Source organism: Tachypleus tridentatus, chromosome 3 (assembly GCF_004210375.1).
Source record: "Tachypleus tridentatus isolate NWPU-2018 chromosome 3, ASM421037v1, whole genome shotgun sequence".
NCBI classification, from domain to species: domain Eukaryota; kingdom Metazoa; phylum Arthropoda; class Merostomata; order Xiphosura; family Limulidae; genus Tachypleus; species Tachypleus tridentatus.
The window spans coordinates 34,335,494-34,352,158 of record NC_134827.1 but is presented as its reverse complement, the minus strand read 5'-3'; the positions used below and the strand labels follow the sequence as shown (position 1 = coordinate 34,352,158).

General features: G+C 38.2%; 1 protein-coding gene across 1 annotated transcript in view; it reads left to right on the top strand.

Moving 5' to 3' along the window:
* The window catches only part of LOC143246672 (salivary peroxidase/catechol oxidase-like), a 69,428-nt gene that overhangs the window by 30,152 nt on the left and 22,611 nt on the right, over positions 1–16,665 (top strand). The window contains exons 2-5 of the mRNA XM_076493747.1: positions 3,871–3,962; positions 5,730–5,838; positions 9,581–9,798; positions 9,886–10,056. Coding sequence (XP_076349862.1) covers positions 3,871–3,962; positions 5,730–5,838; positions 9,581–9,798; positions 9,886–10,056 — 590 coding nt within the window. The remainder of the gene's footprint in view (positions 1–3,870; positions 3,963–5,729; positions 5,839–9,580; positions 9,799–9,885; positions 10,057–16,665) is intronic.

The following is a 16,665-nucleotide window of genomic DNA, read 5'->3' as shown; positions in this document are numbered from 1 at the left end:
TTATTTATTCTTTTAATGACGTCAGTAAAGTTTATCGGAGTTTCTTGTAGATGTGACAGGACTGTTGTGTTTCTTTGTGGGTAGTTTACATACGTTTGATATAAAATAAAGTGTCCTCCCTTAGTTCCTCCCAACCCTTCACAAGTTGGATACGATAATAGTTACTTGTGGAAGAAATTCACTTCAATCCTAGTGACGTCAACCCTGAAGACGTAATTGAAAATAAAACTTGGTGAATGAATGAAAAATAACCTCAGTGCTACGAACCTATCCCAACGTGTTCTTGAAGAATTTATTGCTGGATGAATAAAGCTAGACAAATTTTCTTACATCTCTTCCACGGAATCTTCTGCCAATTTTAACATGTCCTCTTTAAGAACGCTTCTTTGAAACCGTCTGACGTTACATTGGCCTTCATACTCGCTGTTATCCCGAACTTAGCCATGATGCAAGAAAGACTACAGAGGCAGTAAAGACTGGCCTCTGGCCAATCACGACCAGATGCTGCCTTCCAGCGTTCTCTTGGCCTCTTTTCTGAGTTTCCTCTAAAAGAGGTGGAAAAGGTGGCAGTCACGATAGAGAATGAGAACCAAGGCGAACATCACGGTACTTCCGATTGTGGGTTCGAGAGTCTGGCATTGATGTGTTGTATTAAGAGGAGTCTGAAACGACTGTCAAAGAACAATTTCTTTATAACGACTTCGTCAAGGATGACGTGAGTGGCTATACATATGTATTTATTTATTTACTCCAACATCGAATAGCCATCCTAAATGTTGATTGAACACTTAATGTTAGAGTTAACCACTTTGTCTTGGTGTTAAACATCAGATCCTGGATGTATCACACTTATCCTTAAATGTAGAATAGTATCCGTAAATGCTGAATGAACATCTAATTTTGGGGAATCTAGTACTCTATTCTAAGTATCTGGTATAAAACTTTTGATAAGTGTTAGAGCGACTTCAAGGTTTGTTTATGTTTATTTTGTTATATTTCATATAACTTTAAAAATCTGATTGCTAGTGTCAGCACGCTCAAAAAGAATATGCCTTTAAGAGGATTGGAAACTATAAAAAAAGAAGAATCTCCACATCCATGTGATGAAGACCACCCTTTTTTGTTGTACTAATTCTGTTGGGTCATTTTTCACTCACAAGAGCCACTTCGCTCCTACCTGGTTCACCTAGTGTGAGTTCTTGGTACTGACTTCTGATGTTTCACATTCGAAAATCAAATTACAAGTATTACATAACAGATGAAATTAACCGCACTATAGTTATGTTAAACTAGAGAAACTAGCATGTCGTTTTACTGGAAGCTCTGTCCTCCAAATGAGATACCGTGGTTTCGTCACCCTTGTAAAACTACAAATAGATAGTTACGGTATAAGTGAATATTACTACACTATAGCTGATCTGGCAAAGAGTAAGTGAACGTCATTAAACTAGGACTAATTTTGGTTAAGTGTAAGTGAACAAATTCAGTAAATTAGATAAATAAGCAATGAACTCAAGACTAACTAATCTAGTTGATAAATAAGTGGATCATCCCATTAAACACGTGGATTACCGAAATCCATCAATTTCCCAGTGGTTCAGTGGTAAAGTTGTTGGCTTACAACACAAAAACCGGTTTCGATACTCAAGGTGAGCATAGTACAGATAGCTCATTGTGAAAATACTACGAACCTTTTAAAACATGTGAACGTTTACTCTTGCTTCTGATGAACTGTGATTCTGTTTACAGATATTGTTAGAACGAAATCCTTTAATCGACACATAAGTGTTTTGTTATAGTCTGTGTTTTCCTACATCTTTGTCGTCAACGTAAAACATTTAAGCTGGTGATGTAATGACGCTCGTTAGGCCTAAAAAATTTGATAAAGAGTGGTAAATGTTAGTAGCAGCCTAGCGTGACCTTAGTGTATATATATATACCAGATCACTTGACCTTCCTTGATTTAATCTAACATGTAGGTAATTTGATTTGTTTCATTTTGTGCATGTAGATCTATTGTGTTAGTAACGTCCATGTTGGCCGTTGGACAGCCCGGGATAGTATTTCCTACCCAGAGACAGGCACCATTGAACCCACTCAACGAGCCTGGCTGTGCCCTCGTTGTCCGTTCTTCAAGAGGGGTCCAAACAATGCAGGCAGTGAAGGTTTGCAGTACATAGCTAACTTCGTCCCAAAGTGAGTGTACAGTTGACATTCGTGAACAAACTACCTGATAACGTCAGGTTATACAATCTCTGTGCAATATATTAACGTGGCCTAGTGGTTAGAGCGCTCGAATCGAGATCTGCGAGTTCGAAACCAGGATAGTTAAATAAATATTTAATATTATAACACAAAAATTGGAGGTGTTACTACATGAAAACCTCATTCAGTATATCTCTAGTGAAACACACAATTAGATCCTGTTGTTAGTCGGAAACATCAGGCAGTTTGTGAATATTAACATTGATTCCTGTTGCTAAGTGAACCTCCTGTAGTGTGTCTCTATGGATACTAACATTGATTTCTGTTGCTAAGTGAATCTCCTGTAGTGTGTCTCTATGAATACTAACATTGATTTCTGTTGCTAAGTGAATCTCCTGTAGTGTATCTCTATGAATACTAACATTGATTCCTGTTGCTAAGTGAACCTCCTGTAGTGTGTCTCTATGGATACTGACATTGATTCCTACTGTTAAGTGAACCTCCTGTAGAGTGTCTCTATGGATACTAACATTGATTCCTGTTGCTAAGTGAACCTCCTGTAGTGTGTCTCTATAAATACTAACATTGATTTCTGTTACTAAGTGACCCTCCTGTAGTGTGTCTGTATAAATACTAACATTGATTTCTGTTACTAAGTGACCCTCCTGTAGTGTGTCTGTATAAATACTAACTTTGATTCCTGTTGCTATGTGACCCTCCAATAGTGTATCTCTATGGATACTAACATTGATTTCTGTTGTTAAGTGAACCTCCTGTAGTGTGTCTGTATAAATACTAACATTGATTTCTGTTGCTAAGTGAATCTTCTGTAGTGTGTCTCTATGAATACTAACATTGATTTCTGTTGCTAAGTGAATCTCCTGTAGTGTGTCTCTATGAATACTAACATTGATTTCTGTTGCTAAGTGAATCTCCTGTAGTGTGTCTCTATGGATACTAACATTGATTCCTACTGCTAAGTGAACCTCCTGTAGTGTGTCTCTATAAATACTAACATTGATTTCTGTTACTAAGTGACCCTCCTGTAGTGTGTCTCTATGAATACTAACATTGATTTCTGTTGCTAAGTGAACCTGCTGTCTTTTGTTTATGTAAATGCTACCATTGTTTCCTTGACCATAAATGATATCACTGGATTACAGGAAATGTTGCAGTAAAGAAACAAGTTAAATGTAGCTTACACAACCATATTCATTAAGATGATGAAGTGAGTTAATCTTAATTACTGGGTTGGAAAGGTTACTAGAAGCTGTACAAAGCGCCCACTAACCAACTAATAACAAACAGAATTGAGCGTCACAACGTTGTGAAATTGTTAAGAATTTAATGCTATTATTTGAAGCTAAACAACAGTTTATATTGATTTTGTTGATGTGAATGGAACGTCTTAATATTAGCATAACAACACTTCACGTATTGCCACTAATTTACAAGACGTTCTATTACAAACGTTTATATAAGAAACAATAACTGTATAATTAACGTATAGTCAGAGTTTTCAACTATCAAACCAAACTGGCTTTAAAATATAATATTTTGAAAGTTAAAGATCTGAGTCGTAAGGTAACTATTAACATAAATACAGTCTAGCAAATTAATGATTATAAACAGACGGTGTTCATGTGCGAAAACAAAATTTTACAGCCTGAAGTCAGTACAACGAAGAATTCCTGGTCAGATATGTATTACTTTTGATGACGTCACCAATGCCGTCCAAGAAGCGCGTAGACGTGTGGGTAAGTTTAACTTTTGTTCTCTGAAGATTGTTTAATGTTATGCCTGTTGAACTGTGAGTTTTGTATAGGATGCGTCTGTTGAACGTTGTGTCTACTGATCTGTGTGTTTTGTACAGGATGTGTCTGTTGATCTGTGTGTTGTGTACAGAATATGTTTATTGAACGTTGTGTCTTCTGATCTGTGTGTTGTGTACAGTATGTGTCTGTCGAACGTTGTGTCTACTGATCTGTGTGTTGTGTACAGAATATGTTTATTGAACATTGTGTCTACTAAAGCGTTTGTTGTGTACAGAATGTGTCTGTTAAACGTTGTGTATACTGATCTGTGTATTTTGTACAGAATATGTTTATAGAACGTTGTGTCTACTGAACTGTATGTTCTGTAGAAATGTATCTGTTGAACGTTGTGTCTACTGAAATGTATGTTTTGTACAAAGTGAGTCTGTTGAACGTTATGTCTACTAAACTGTATGTTTTCTACAAAGTGAGTCTGTTGAACGTTGTGTCAACTAAACTGTATGTTTTGTACAAAGTGAGTCTGTTGAACGTTATGTCTACTAAACTGTATGTTTTGTACAAAGTGAGTCTGTTGAACGTTATGTCTACTAAACTGTATGTTTTGTACAAAGTGAGTCTGTTGAACGTTATGTCTACTAAACTGTATGTTTTGTACAAAGTGAGTCTGTTGAACGTTATGTCTACTAAACTGTATGTTTTGTACAAAGTGAGTCTGTTGAACGTTGTGTCTACTACACTGTATGTTTTGTACAAAGTGAGTCTGTTGAACGTTGTGTCTACTAAATTGTATGTTTTGTACAAAGTGAGTCTGTTGAACGTTGTGTCTACTAAACTGTATGTTTTGTACAAAGTGAGTCTGTTGAACGTTGTGTCTACTAAATTGTATGTTTTGTACAAAATGAGTCTGTTGAACGTTATGTCTACTAAACTGTATGTTTTGTACAAAGTGAGTCTGTTGAACGTTGTGTCTACTAAACTGTATGTTTTGTACAAAGTGAGTCTGTTGAACGTTATGTCTACTAAACTGTATGTTTTGTACAAAGTGAGTCTGTTGAACGTTATGTCTACTAAACTGTATGTTTTGTACAAAGTGAGTCTGTTGAACGTTGTGTCTACTAAATTGTATGTTTTGTACAAAGTGAGTCTGTTGAACGTTGTGTCTACTGAACTGTATGTTTTGTACAAAGTGAGTCTGTTGAACGTTGTGTCTACTAAACTGTATGTTTTGTACAAAATGAGTCTGTTGAACGTTATGTCTACTAAACTGTATGTTTTGTACAAAGTGAGTCTGTTGAACGTTGTGTCTACTAAATTGTATGTTTTGTACAAAGTGAGTGTTGAACGTTGTGTCTACTGAACTGTATGTTTTGTACAAAATGAGTCTGTTGAACGTTATGTCTACTAAACTGTATGTTTTGTACAAAATGTATCTGTTGAACGTTGTGTCTACTGAACTGTATGTTTTGTACAAAATGTGTTTGTTGAACATTGTGCCGACTGAATTGTATGTTTGATTTCTTTCTGATTCCTTTAAAGGACTATTATTTTGATTTGTTTTTGAAAAAAAACACCGGTTGTCTTCAAATTAATAAGAAATATACCAAAGTCAGAAACACGAACTCTTAGAAATGTTAAAGAATTTTAAAACAGTGTATTTGGTGCTTACTGAAATGAAATTAATCACGTGTGTTTAGTACTTAACTTTTAATTGTGAACACTAACCACAATATAAATATATAACATTTTTAGGTCGACCTCCACAAGAAATTCACGAGCTGTCGTCCGACCTACCTAAGCCTAAACACATTGCTGCAGCCGCCTTAATAATAGAAGAAGCCACCAGAATCCTAGCCCAGCGGTAAGAAAACACTTCCATACCTAAATTATTACTAGCTAACAATATAAGTCGTAACTGATCAAAGATACTTTGATCCTAAAGTTTGTTTAATTAAATTCCTCTACGACCAGATAATAACTTTAGATATAAATCCCAGTTGAGTGAAAGTTAGTTATAAAATACTTTTAGACTCATGTCGTTAATCGTTGTATATGCAAGTCGTGATTTAGTAAATAGTTTTAGTTTGTTTGAAGTTAAGCACAAATCAACACAATGGGCTATCTGTGCTCTGCCCACCACGGGTATAGAAATCGGGATTCTAGCGTTGTAAGTCCGTAGACATACCGCTGCGCCACCTGGGGGCAAATAGGTTTAGATCCTACATTTTAGTAATCACATTTTTCTTTTCACCCAAGTTATTGATAGCTGTAAGATGTAAATCCTTTAGAAAATGAAACATTTCCGTACCAAAGCTATTATTAGACACATATATAAAGTTCAATTGATCAACGAATCTTAGAGATTAATCCATACGAAATCAAATATTTCTGCATTCAGGTCACTGGTAGCTTTAGCTATAAATCCTTTATGATAAGACAGTCTTAGGTTCCAATTCTTAGAGAATCCAACACGCTCACGTCTATCAGCAGTTGAAAGAAATCTCATGTGATTAAGGAACCAGGAATCTTGTCAAACAATTCCATGTTCCTCTTTACCCAACTGTTATTATAAATACCGCTTAATCAAAATGTTATTATAAATACCACTTAATCAAAATGTTATTATAAATACCACTTAATCAAAATGTTATTTATCTTAACCCTGAGGTAGATACAAGCCTACTCTTTTAAGTTAACATTATTTTAAATACCTGTGGACCAAAGACCCTTACTTCTTAACCCTGCTTCCTAATTCTGAAGAAATCTTTTGTGTATGGCCAGCAAATATAAATTTTGTTCTTTGTAAAGTTACGTGGAATTTATCTGTTTAGTAATTTCAATCTTTGGTAAAAGTTTCGCCCCTTCCCAGAGGCACAGCTATAAGAGTGAGGGCTTATAACGCTAGAAATTGGATTTCGAAACTCGTTGTAGAAACATCACAGCGCAGATAACCCATAGTGTAACGTTGTGCTTAACTACAAACATTCAAGGAAATAAAAAACAGAAATATCTGCGGCTGACCACAGATAGCTGTATTACTATTCGGCTGACCACGGATAGCTGTATGACTATTCGGCTGACCACAGATAGCTGTATTACTATTCGGCTGACCACAGATAGCTGTATTACTATTCAGCTGATTACAGATAGCTGTATCACTATTCGGCTGACCACGGATAGCTGTATTACTATTCGGCTGACCACGGATAGCTGTATTACTATTCGGCTGACCACGGATAGTTGTATTACTCTTCGGCTGACCACAGATAGCTGTATTACTATTCGGCTGACCACAGACAACTGTATTACTGTTCGGCTGACCACAGATAGCTGTATTACCATTCGGCTGACCACAGATAGCTGTATTGCTATTTGGCTGACCACAGATAGCTGTATTACTATTCGGCTGATTACAGATAGCTGTATTACTATTCGGCTGACCAAGGATAGCTGTATTGCTATTTGGCTGACCACAGATAGCTGTATTACTATTCGGCTGATTACAGATAGCTGTATTACTATTCGGCTGACCAAGGATAGCTGTATTACTATTCGGCTGACCACGGATAGCTGTATTACTATTCGGCTGATTACAGATAGCTGTATTACTATTCGGCTGACCACGGATAGCTGTATTACTATTCGGCTGATTACAGATAGATGTATTACTATTCAGCTTACCACGGACAGCTGTATTACTATTTGGCTTACCACGGATAGCTGTATTACTATTCGGCTGACCACAGATAGCTGTATTACTATTCGGCTGATTATAGATAGCTGTATTACTCTTCGGCTGACCACAGATAGCTGTATTACTATTCGGCTGACCACAGATAGCTGTATTACTATTCATTGATCAGTAGGCTAAGTGAAGTTTATACAGACAGAAATGTTGTTCTCGTACGAACGCTATAGACATGTGATGATTGTATCTTTACAAAATTCGTTATCGTTTTATATATATAATGTTTTAGCTTCAATTGGCACAGAAATTAATTCAATAGTATTTATTCCATTAACTTCTACTCGTTCTAATAAACGTTCTTCAGAAGACTCATTAAACTGCTTCTTTGTCCGACCAGTTGCTTCTTCAATGTTTTTATTCTATTTTCTCCTCTCTTCTTCTTCAAATGTGTGTGTGTATGCACATGGCTCTCCAACAACAATAGTCATATGTATGATGTCCATCATTTACTTGGCTCCACATCAACAATAGTCATATGTATGATGTCCATCATTTACTTGGCTCCATGTCAACAATAGTCATATGTATGGTGTCCATCATTTACTTGGCTCCATGTCAACAATAGTCATATGTATGATGTCCATCATTTACTTGGCTCCACGTCAACAATAGTCATATGTATGATGTCCATCATTTACTTGGCTCCACGTCAACAATAGTCATATGTATGATGTCCATTATTTACTTGGCTCCATGTCAACAATAGTCATATGTATGATGTCCATCATTTACTTGGCTCCATGTCAACAATAGTCATATGTATGATGTCCATCATTTAAGTGGCTCCACGTCAACAATAGTCATATGTATGATGTCCATCATTTACTTGGCTCCATGTCAACAATAGTCATATGTATGATGTCCATCATTTACGTGGCTCCATGTCAACAACAGTCATATGTATGATGTCCATCATTTATATAGTTCTACATTGTACAACAATTGCTATACTTAAAGTATATTAATGATTTACTATATTGCTCAACTACAATAACTACATTTGTTTCGTTTGTGGTTTGAGAAAAGCCCTAGACTCAAAGTTTCCACAGTGTGGAACTTTATATTTTTTTTGTATTGACTACAATATGCAGATACGTTTCTCTTACTTTGTTAAATGTTTGTTATTGTACGGTTCTGCCGTATTCAGGAATCTCGTAAGTGTACATCCCAGCTGTTATTTAGGTTTTGAAAACACGTTGATTCGTATAACTGTAAAGTATTGTAATACAGATGTAGACACTTTGCATTGTTTGTGGACGGTAATGATCGAACTTACAAAGTTACAGAAGTATGTGCAGAGAACTGTATTACCCAGGGTTTAATATGACATAAGTTATAGCATATTTGTGTTTCTAGAGATGTGAGTCTGGCGTGCCCTAATGGTCAATAGTTGGGACTTGTAGTTGATAGCTTGCGTGTTTGAGACTTGCCCACGACGTGTTGTTAACCTTACCCAAGACACTGGGCTCCAGTCACTCAACTATGTAATGTATAATATAGGATTAAACGGCTACGTCATCAGGGAACAGTGTGTACCATACATATCCACAGGAAGTCAGGGCTAACCGGAGTTAGTACAACAATGATTTTATTAATGGTTTTTACTTGCAGTATTGTAATATTGAATTCATTTTCCTTTGTTTGATCTAACAACAATGTAAATTTGTACACAGATCTAACCAATTTTAACATCTGATTACAAATACTGCATATTTTGCCGTATCATTGTGAACGTTTTACTGTGATTATAAATATTCTATATTTTAGAATATCATTGTAAAGTTATTGAGCATATTTAACTACACAATTAAATGTTATATTTCGTGACACGTTTCTCTGTTTTCTCTCTGTATAGATATAAGTTGAATTATGATGCTATTGTTAACGGCTTGCCTCGAATAGAAACTTCCACCACAGCTGTTAAACAGGTCTGTCCCACGTTACTGAAGCCTGTAAAGTGTGAATTGAGCCGTTATCGGACACTGACCGGAATGTGTAACAACCTCGAGAACCCATCGTGGGGTAGTGCACGGTCAGCCATGTTGAGGTATCTTCCCCCAGCTTACGGCGATGGTAAGTTATGATGTATTCCTCGTCCAAAGTGTAGAGACGTAGGTTTATTAAAAGTTCTGAAAATAACCACGTCTACTTCTGTTATAGGTATTTCCGTCCCCAGGCGAGCTGTAGATGGTTCTGAACTTCCCACTGCTCGTGCCATTAGTTTTATTATGCACCATGACGTCAGCCAACACGACCAACAGCTATGTAACGTCCTCGTTGCTTGGGGTCAGATGATCGACCACGACTTGACATTAGCTTCCCAAACATTAGGTAAGACGTGAATTCACGACTGATATCCAGTTCCCGGTCTCGTGTGTAGAATAGAATATACTATTACACTGTAAGTTAACTAAGACCACGTTTTCGTTACAATCACCGTAATTTCATGAAAATCACCAGCCACTGTGAGGCTTGAGGTTTTGTAACGTTGAAATCTTGCGTTCGATACGTCCTATAAGTAAAGCACAGATAACGTTTTATTATTTCTTGGAGCTTTACGTTTAACGAAAAACAAACAAACTAGATGTGTGTGTGTGTTTACTTAAAGCAAAGCCACATCGTGCTATCTGCTGAGTCCACCGAGGGGAATCGAACCCTTGATTTTACCACTGTAACCCCGTAAACTTACCGCTGTAACAGCGGAGGACCTAACTAGACGTGAAAGAACTCAGTGAACTGTTGCAAGTTAAAATTAACAACGTTATTGTTTGGAACTTTAAGAGAAACTTTGTTTTCCATATATATATAGTTAAACAATGGTATTGTTCAGTTCTCTCAGGGTTCGTAGTGTTGTGTTTTTTAATTATATATGTAGTCTTTCACAGAGAAACCATGAACTGTAGAAAGGTGTTTAGTGATTTATCAGTAAAAATGTTTTTTTATTGAAGGTTTCCAAGCCTATACTACAAAGAAATATACAATGATAAACACCTTATAACCTGAGCGCTTTCCAGACGTGACCTTTTGTTCTTCACTAGTACACTGAAATGTTTACTAATAGAATGACTAATTAGTGCAGTAATAAAGGAAAGTGTTGTTACAAGTTGCAGAATGTTGTTACATGCCACACAGAAACTAACAGTACTTGGTAAACGTGAAACCCTTGACAGTAAAACTTACATATCACAGTATGACAACAGGACTTTCTACACGCTGCACAACCTGCATCTCGTCACAATATGACAACAGGACTTTCTACATGCTGCACAACCTACATCTCGTCACTCGTATGACAACAGGACTTTCTACACGCTGCACAACCTGCATCTCGTCACAATATGACAACAGAACTTTCTACACGCTGCACAACCTACATCTCGTCACAGTATGACAACAGGACTTTCTATCCGCTGCACAACCTGCATCTCGTCACAATATGACAACAGGACTTTCTACACGCTGCACAACCTGCATCTCGTCACAATATGACAACAGAACTTTCTACACGCTGCACAACCTACATCTCGTCACAGTATGACAACAGGACTTTCTACACGCTGCACAACCTGCATCTCGTCACAGTATGACAACAGAACTTTCTACACACTGCACAACCTACATCTCGTCACAGTATGACAACAGAACTTTCTACACACTGCACAACCTACATCTCGTCACAGTATGACAACAGGACTTTCTACACACTGCACAACCTGCATCTTGTCACAATATGACAACAGGACTTTCTATACGCTGCACAACCTACATCTCGTCACAGTATGACAACAGGACTTTCTACATGCTGCACAACCTACATCTCGTCACAGTATGACAACAGGACTTTCTACATGCTGCACAACCTGCATCTTGTCACAATATGACAACAGAACTTTCTATACGCTGCACAACCTACATCTCGTCACAGTATGACAACAGAACTTTCTATACGCTGCACAACCTGCATCTCGTCACAGTATGACAACAGGACTTTCTACATGCTGCACAACCTGCATCTCGTCACAGTATGACAACACAACTTACATCTCGTCACAGTATGACAACAGGACTTTCTACATGCTGCACAACCTACATCTCGTCACAGTATGACAACAGAACTTTCTACACGCTGCACAACCTACATCTCGTCACAGTATGACAACAGGACTTTCTACATGCTGCACAACCTGCATCTCGTCACAGTATGACAACACAACTTACATCTCGTCACAGTATGACAACAGGACTTTCTACATGCTACACAACCTGCATCTCGTCACAGTATGACAACAGGACTTTCTACATGCTGCACAACCTGCATCTCGTCCCAATATGACAACAGGACTTTCTACACGCTGCACAACCTGCATCTCGTCACAGTATGACAACAGGACTTTCTACACACTGCACACACCTACATCTCGTCACAGTATGACAACAGGACTTTCTACATGCTGCACAACCTGCATCTCGTCCCAATATGACAACAGGACTTTCTACACGCTGCACAACCTGCATCTCGTCACAGTATGACAACAGGACTTTCTACACGCTGCACAACCTGCATCTCGTCACAGTATGACAACAGGACTTTCTACACACTGTACTTGACAACACAACTTACATCTCGTCACAGTATGACAACAGGACTTTCTACACGCTGCACAACCTACATCTCGTCACAGTATGACAACAGAACTTTCTACATGATGCACAACCTACATCTCGTCACAGTATGACAACAGGACTTTCTACATGCTGCACAACCTGCATCTCGTCCCAATATGACAACAGGACTTTCTACACGCTGCACAACCTGCATCTCGTCACAGTATGACAACAGGACTTTCTACACGCTGCACAACCTGCATCTCTTCACAATATGACAACAGAACTTTCTACACGCTGCACAACCTACATCTCGTCACAGTATGACAACAGGACTTTCTACACACTGCACAACCTGCATCTTGTCACAATATGACAACAGGACTTTCTATACGCTGCACAACCTGCATCTTGTCACAATATGACAACAGGACTTTCTACACGCTGCACAACCTACATCTCGTCACAGTATGACAACAGGACTTTCTACACGCTGCACAACCTACATCTCGTCACAGTATGACAACAGGACTTTCTACACGCTGCACAACCTGCATCTCGTCACAGTATGACAACAGAACTTTCTACACACTGCACAACCTACATCTCGTCACAGTATGACAACAGAACTTTCTACACACTGCACAACCTACATCTCGTCACAGTATGACAACAGGACTTTCTACACACTGCACAACCTGCATCTTGTCACAATATGACAACAGGACTTTCTATACGCTGCACAACCTACATCTCGTCACAGTATGACAACAGGACTTTCTACACACTGCACAACCTGCATCTTGTCACAATATGACAACAGGACTTTCTACACACTGCACAACCTGCATCTTGTCACAATATGACAACAGGACTTTCTACACGCTGCACAACCTACATCTCGTCACAGTATGACAACAGGACTTTCTACACGCTGCACAACCTACATCTCGTCACAGTATGACAACAGGACTTTCTACACGCTGCACAACCTGCATCTCGTCACAGTATGACAACAGAACTTTCTACACACTGCACAACCTACATCTCGTCACAGTATGACAACAGAACTTTCTACACACTGCACAACCTACATCTCGTCACAGTATGACAACAGGACTTTCTACACACTGCACAACCTGCATCTTGTCACAATATGACAACAGGACTTTCTATACGCTGCACAACCTACATCTCGTCACAGTATGACAACAGGACTTTCTACATGCTGCACAACCTACATCTCGTCACAGTATGACAACAGGACTTTCTACATGCTGCACAACCTGCATCTTGTCACAATATGACAACAGAACTTTCTATACGCTGCACAACCTACATCTCGTCACAGTATGACAACAGAACTTTCTATACGCTGCACAACCTGCATCTCGTCACAGTATGACAACAGGACTTTCTACATGCTGCACAACCTACATCTTGTCACAGTATGACAACAGGACTTTCTACACACTGCACAACCTACATCTTGTCACAGTATGACAACAGGACTTTCTACACACTGCACAACCTACATCTCGTCACAGTATGACAACAGGACTTTCTACATGCTGCACAACCTGCATCTCGTCACAGTATGACAACAGGACTTTCTACACGCTGCACAACCTACATCTCGTCACAGTATGACAACAGGACTTTCTACATGCTGCACAACCTGCATCTCGTCACAGTATGACAACACAACTTACATCTCGTCACAGTATGACAACAGGACTTTCTACATGCTACACAACCTGCATCTCGTCACAGTATGACAACAGGACTTTCTACATGCTGCACAACCTTCATCTCGTCCCAATATGACAACAGGACTTTCTACACGCTGCACAACCTGCATCTCGTCACAGTATGACAACAGGACTTTCTACACACTGTACTTGACAACACAACTTACATCTCGTCACAGTATGACAACAGGACTTTCTACATGCTGCACAACCTGCATCTCGTCCCAATATGACAACAGGACTTTCTACACGCTGCACAACCTGCATCTCGTCACAGTATGACAACAGGACTTTCTACACGCTGCACAACCTGCATCTCGTCACAGTATGACAACAGGACTTTCTACACACTGTACTTGACAACACAAATTACATCTCGTCACAGTATGACAACAGGACTTTCTACACGCTGCACAACCTACATCTCGTCACAGTATGACAACAGAACTTTCTACATGATGCACAACCTACATCTCGTCACAGTATGACAACAGGACTTTCTACATGCTGCACAACCTGCATCTCGTCCCAATATGACAACAGGACTTTCTACACGCTGCACAACCTGCATCTCGTCACAGTATGACAACAGGACTTTCTACACGCTGCACAACCTGCATCTCGTCACAATATGACAACAGGACGTTCTACACGCTGTACTTGACAACACAACTTACATCTCGTCACAGTATAACACTACAGTTGAGAGTTGGTTTAGGTACACAATAGTCTATTGAGATGAAGTGTACTACGTGTGGTTGTATTTTCTTCTTTGAACTAACAAAATTATTTTATTTAAATAACAAAATTGTGTATCAGACAATAAATGTCCAGCTAAGGTCACCGCATACTTTATTTACAAAATGTTAAATGTGTCCATCTTTCGGATAGTAAGCTATTGTTCAGGTAACTCGTGAAGGTTTATATCGTCGTGAAGCCAGTTTTTAGTATTGCATTATCCATGTACAGTATTTATTTAAATCTATATGTGTTTAAATGATCACAGCAACACGTTACTAATAACAATAACTCCTGAACGAAACAGATACCGATCATTATGAATATTTTGTATCTGTGATAATGTAGCTAATATTTCAGTCTAAGTGTAAGGGCGGTAACCCGACAGAATAGAGGTAAGTCGTAAGTCTACGGACCTACAGCGATGAAATCCGGGACTTATATCCGCAATGGGCACAGCAGATAGCCCACTGTGGCTTTGCTCTGAAAGAAGCAAAGACTGAAGGATTATTAAAAATGTACGTAGCTCAGATTTCTTTTCAACGCTGATTTACCCTCACATAACACTTTTTAACAACACTATTTCATTAAGTAACATTGATAAATAAGTCCCACCATCTTAACTCAAATTCTGTTAAGTGCAATTATCTTTTGAATAATACACATGAAGCTTCTTTAATAAACCGCTTACATTGTGTAGTCTCTGATATCTTTCAATGGGAGCGCCATCTAGTGGATTATAATAAAAGCACTTTTTACTCCTCTCTCACCAAAGATGTACTGTTATTTTTATTAAAATCGATGTACGACCTCACTGTAATAAAGGCTTTTATGTCGTCATATATAAGAAAAATCTTTCAATAGTTAAGCTACCTGTATATCATATTTAAAAATCCAGAACTAGAAAAGTAGTTTACGTTTTTATTAAAACTAACATGGCTCCACGGACCTGAAGAATGCCTCGTTCATAATCTTACAGTCAGGTCCTATTTCTTTCTGCCATCTGAGCATTAGACACGATTGTCATCTAGGATTCTGTACGTTACGATTTCATTGTACATTAGGGAAGTGTATGTCAGTCAAGGAAACACGAACTACCCCCTCCGTATCATTTCGTGATTTATTTTTAAAAATTACTTGTTTAAAGTATAGGATCTTGAAGAACGTTCATTGTACCTCCCTTTCGTCATTCTTGTTCATTGAGGTTTCATATACAACGTCCTACGTCACTGGTGTTTCTTTTTATCGAAAGCTGGGGTATGTTAGGGATAACTAGCATGTAATGTAAGAAAACAGTTCCGTTATCTATGTCACGCCACAGTGTTGGTTAACCTATTTTTTACGCACGACCTTTGGTGGCTGCGTACATAATAGAAAGTTAAAATACCGTGTTATAAGTTCGTAAATTATGAGCCAACAAAAAATAATTTCACCATTGTAACTCACGATCCTCGTTACAAAAATATCCAACACTGAAGTTTAAATACTAGAATAACAAAAAGTATATAAAAAAATTGGCAAATGCTTTGTTGTCTTGAAATTTAGTTTAATACATTTTCCTATGGTGAAGATTATAAAATGTATAGATATTTGGGGCAAAATGGTGTAAACATGCCCAGTTTGAAACTCCATCTTTCAATGAAGCACACTTTATTGTGGGGCATTTATGCAGTCCAACAGCTTTGTGTAATGCGAGTTTGGGCGTAACAGTGAAATAATCTGTGTGTTCGGGATTGTATAACCTCTTTATACACTGCTGGCCAAAATCTTAAGGCCAATGAAAATAAAGAAAAAATACGCATTTTGTGTTGTTAGACTCAACCACTTATTTGAGTAGAGCTTCGAA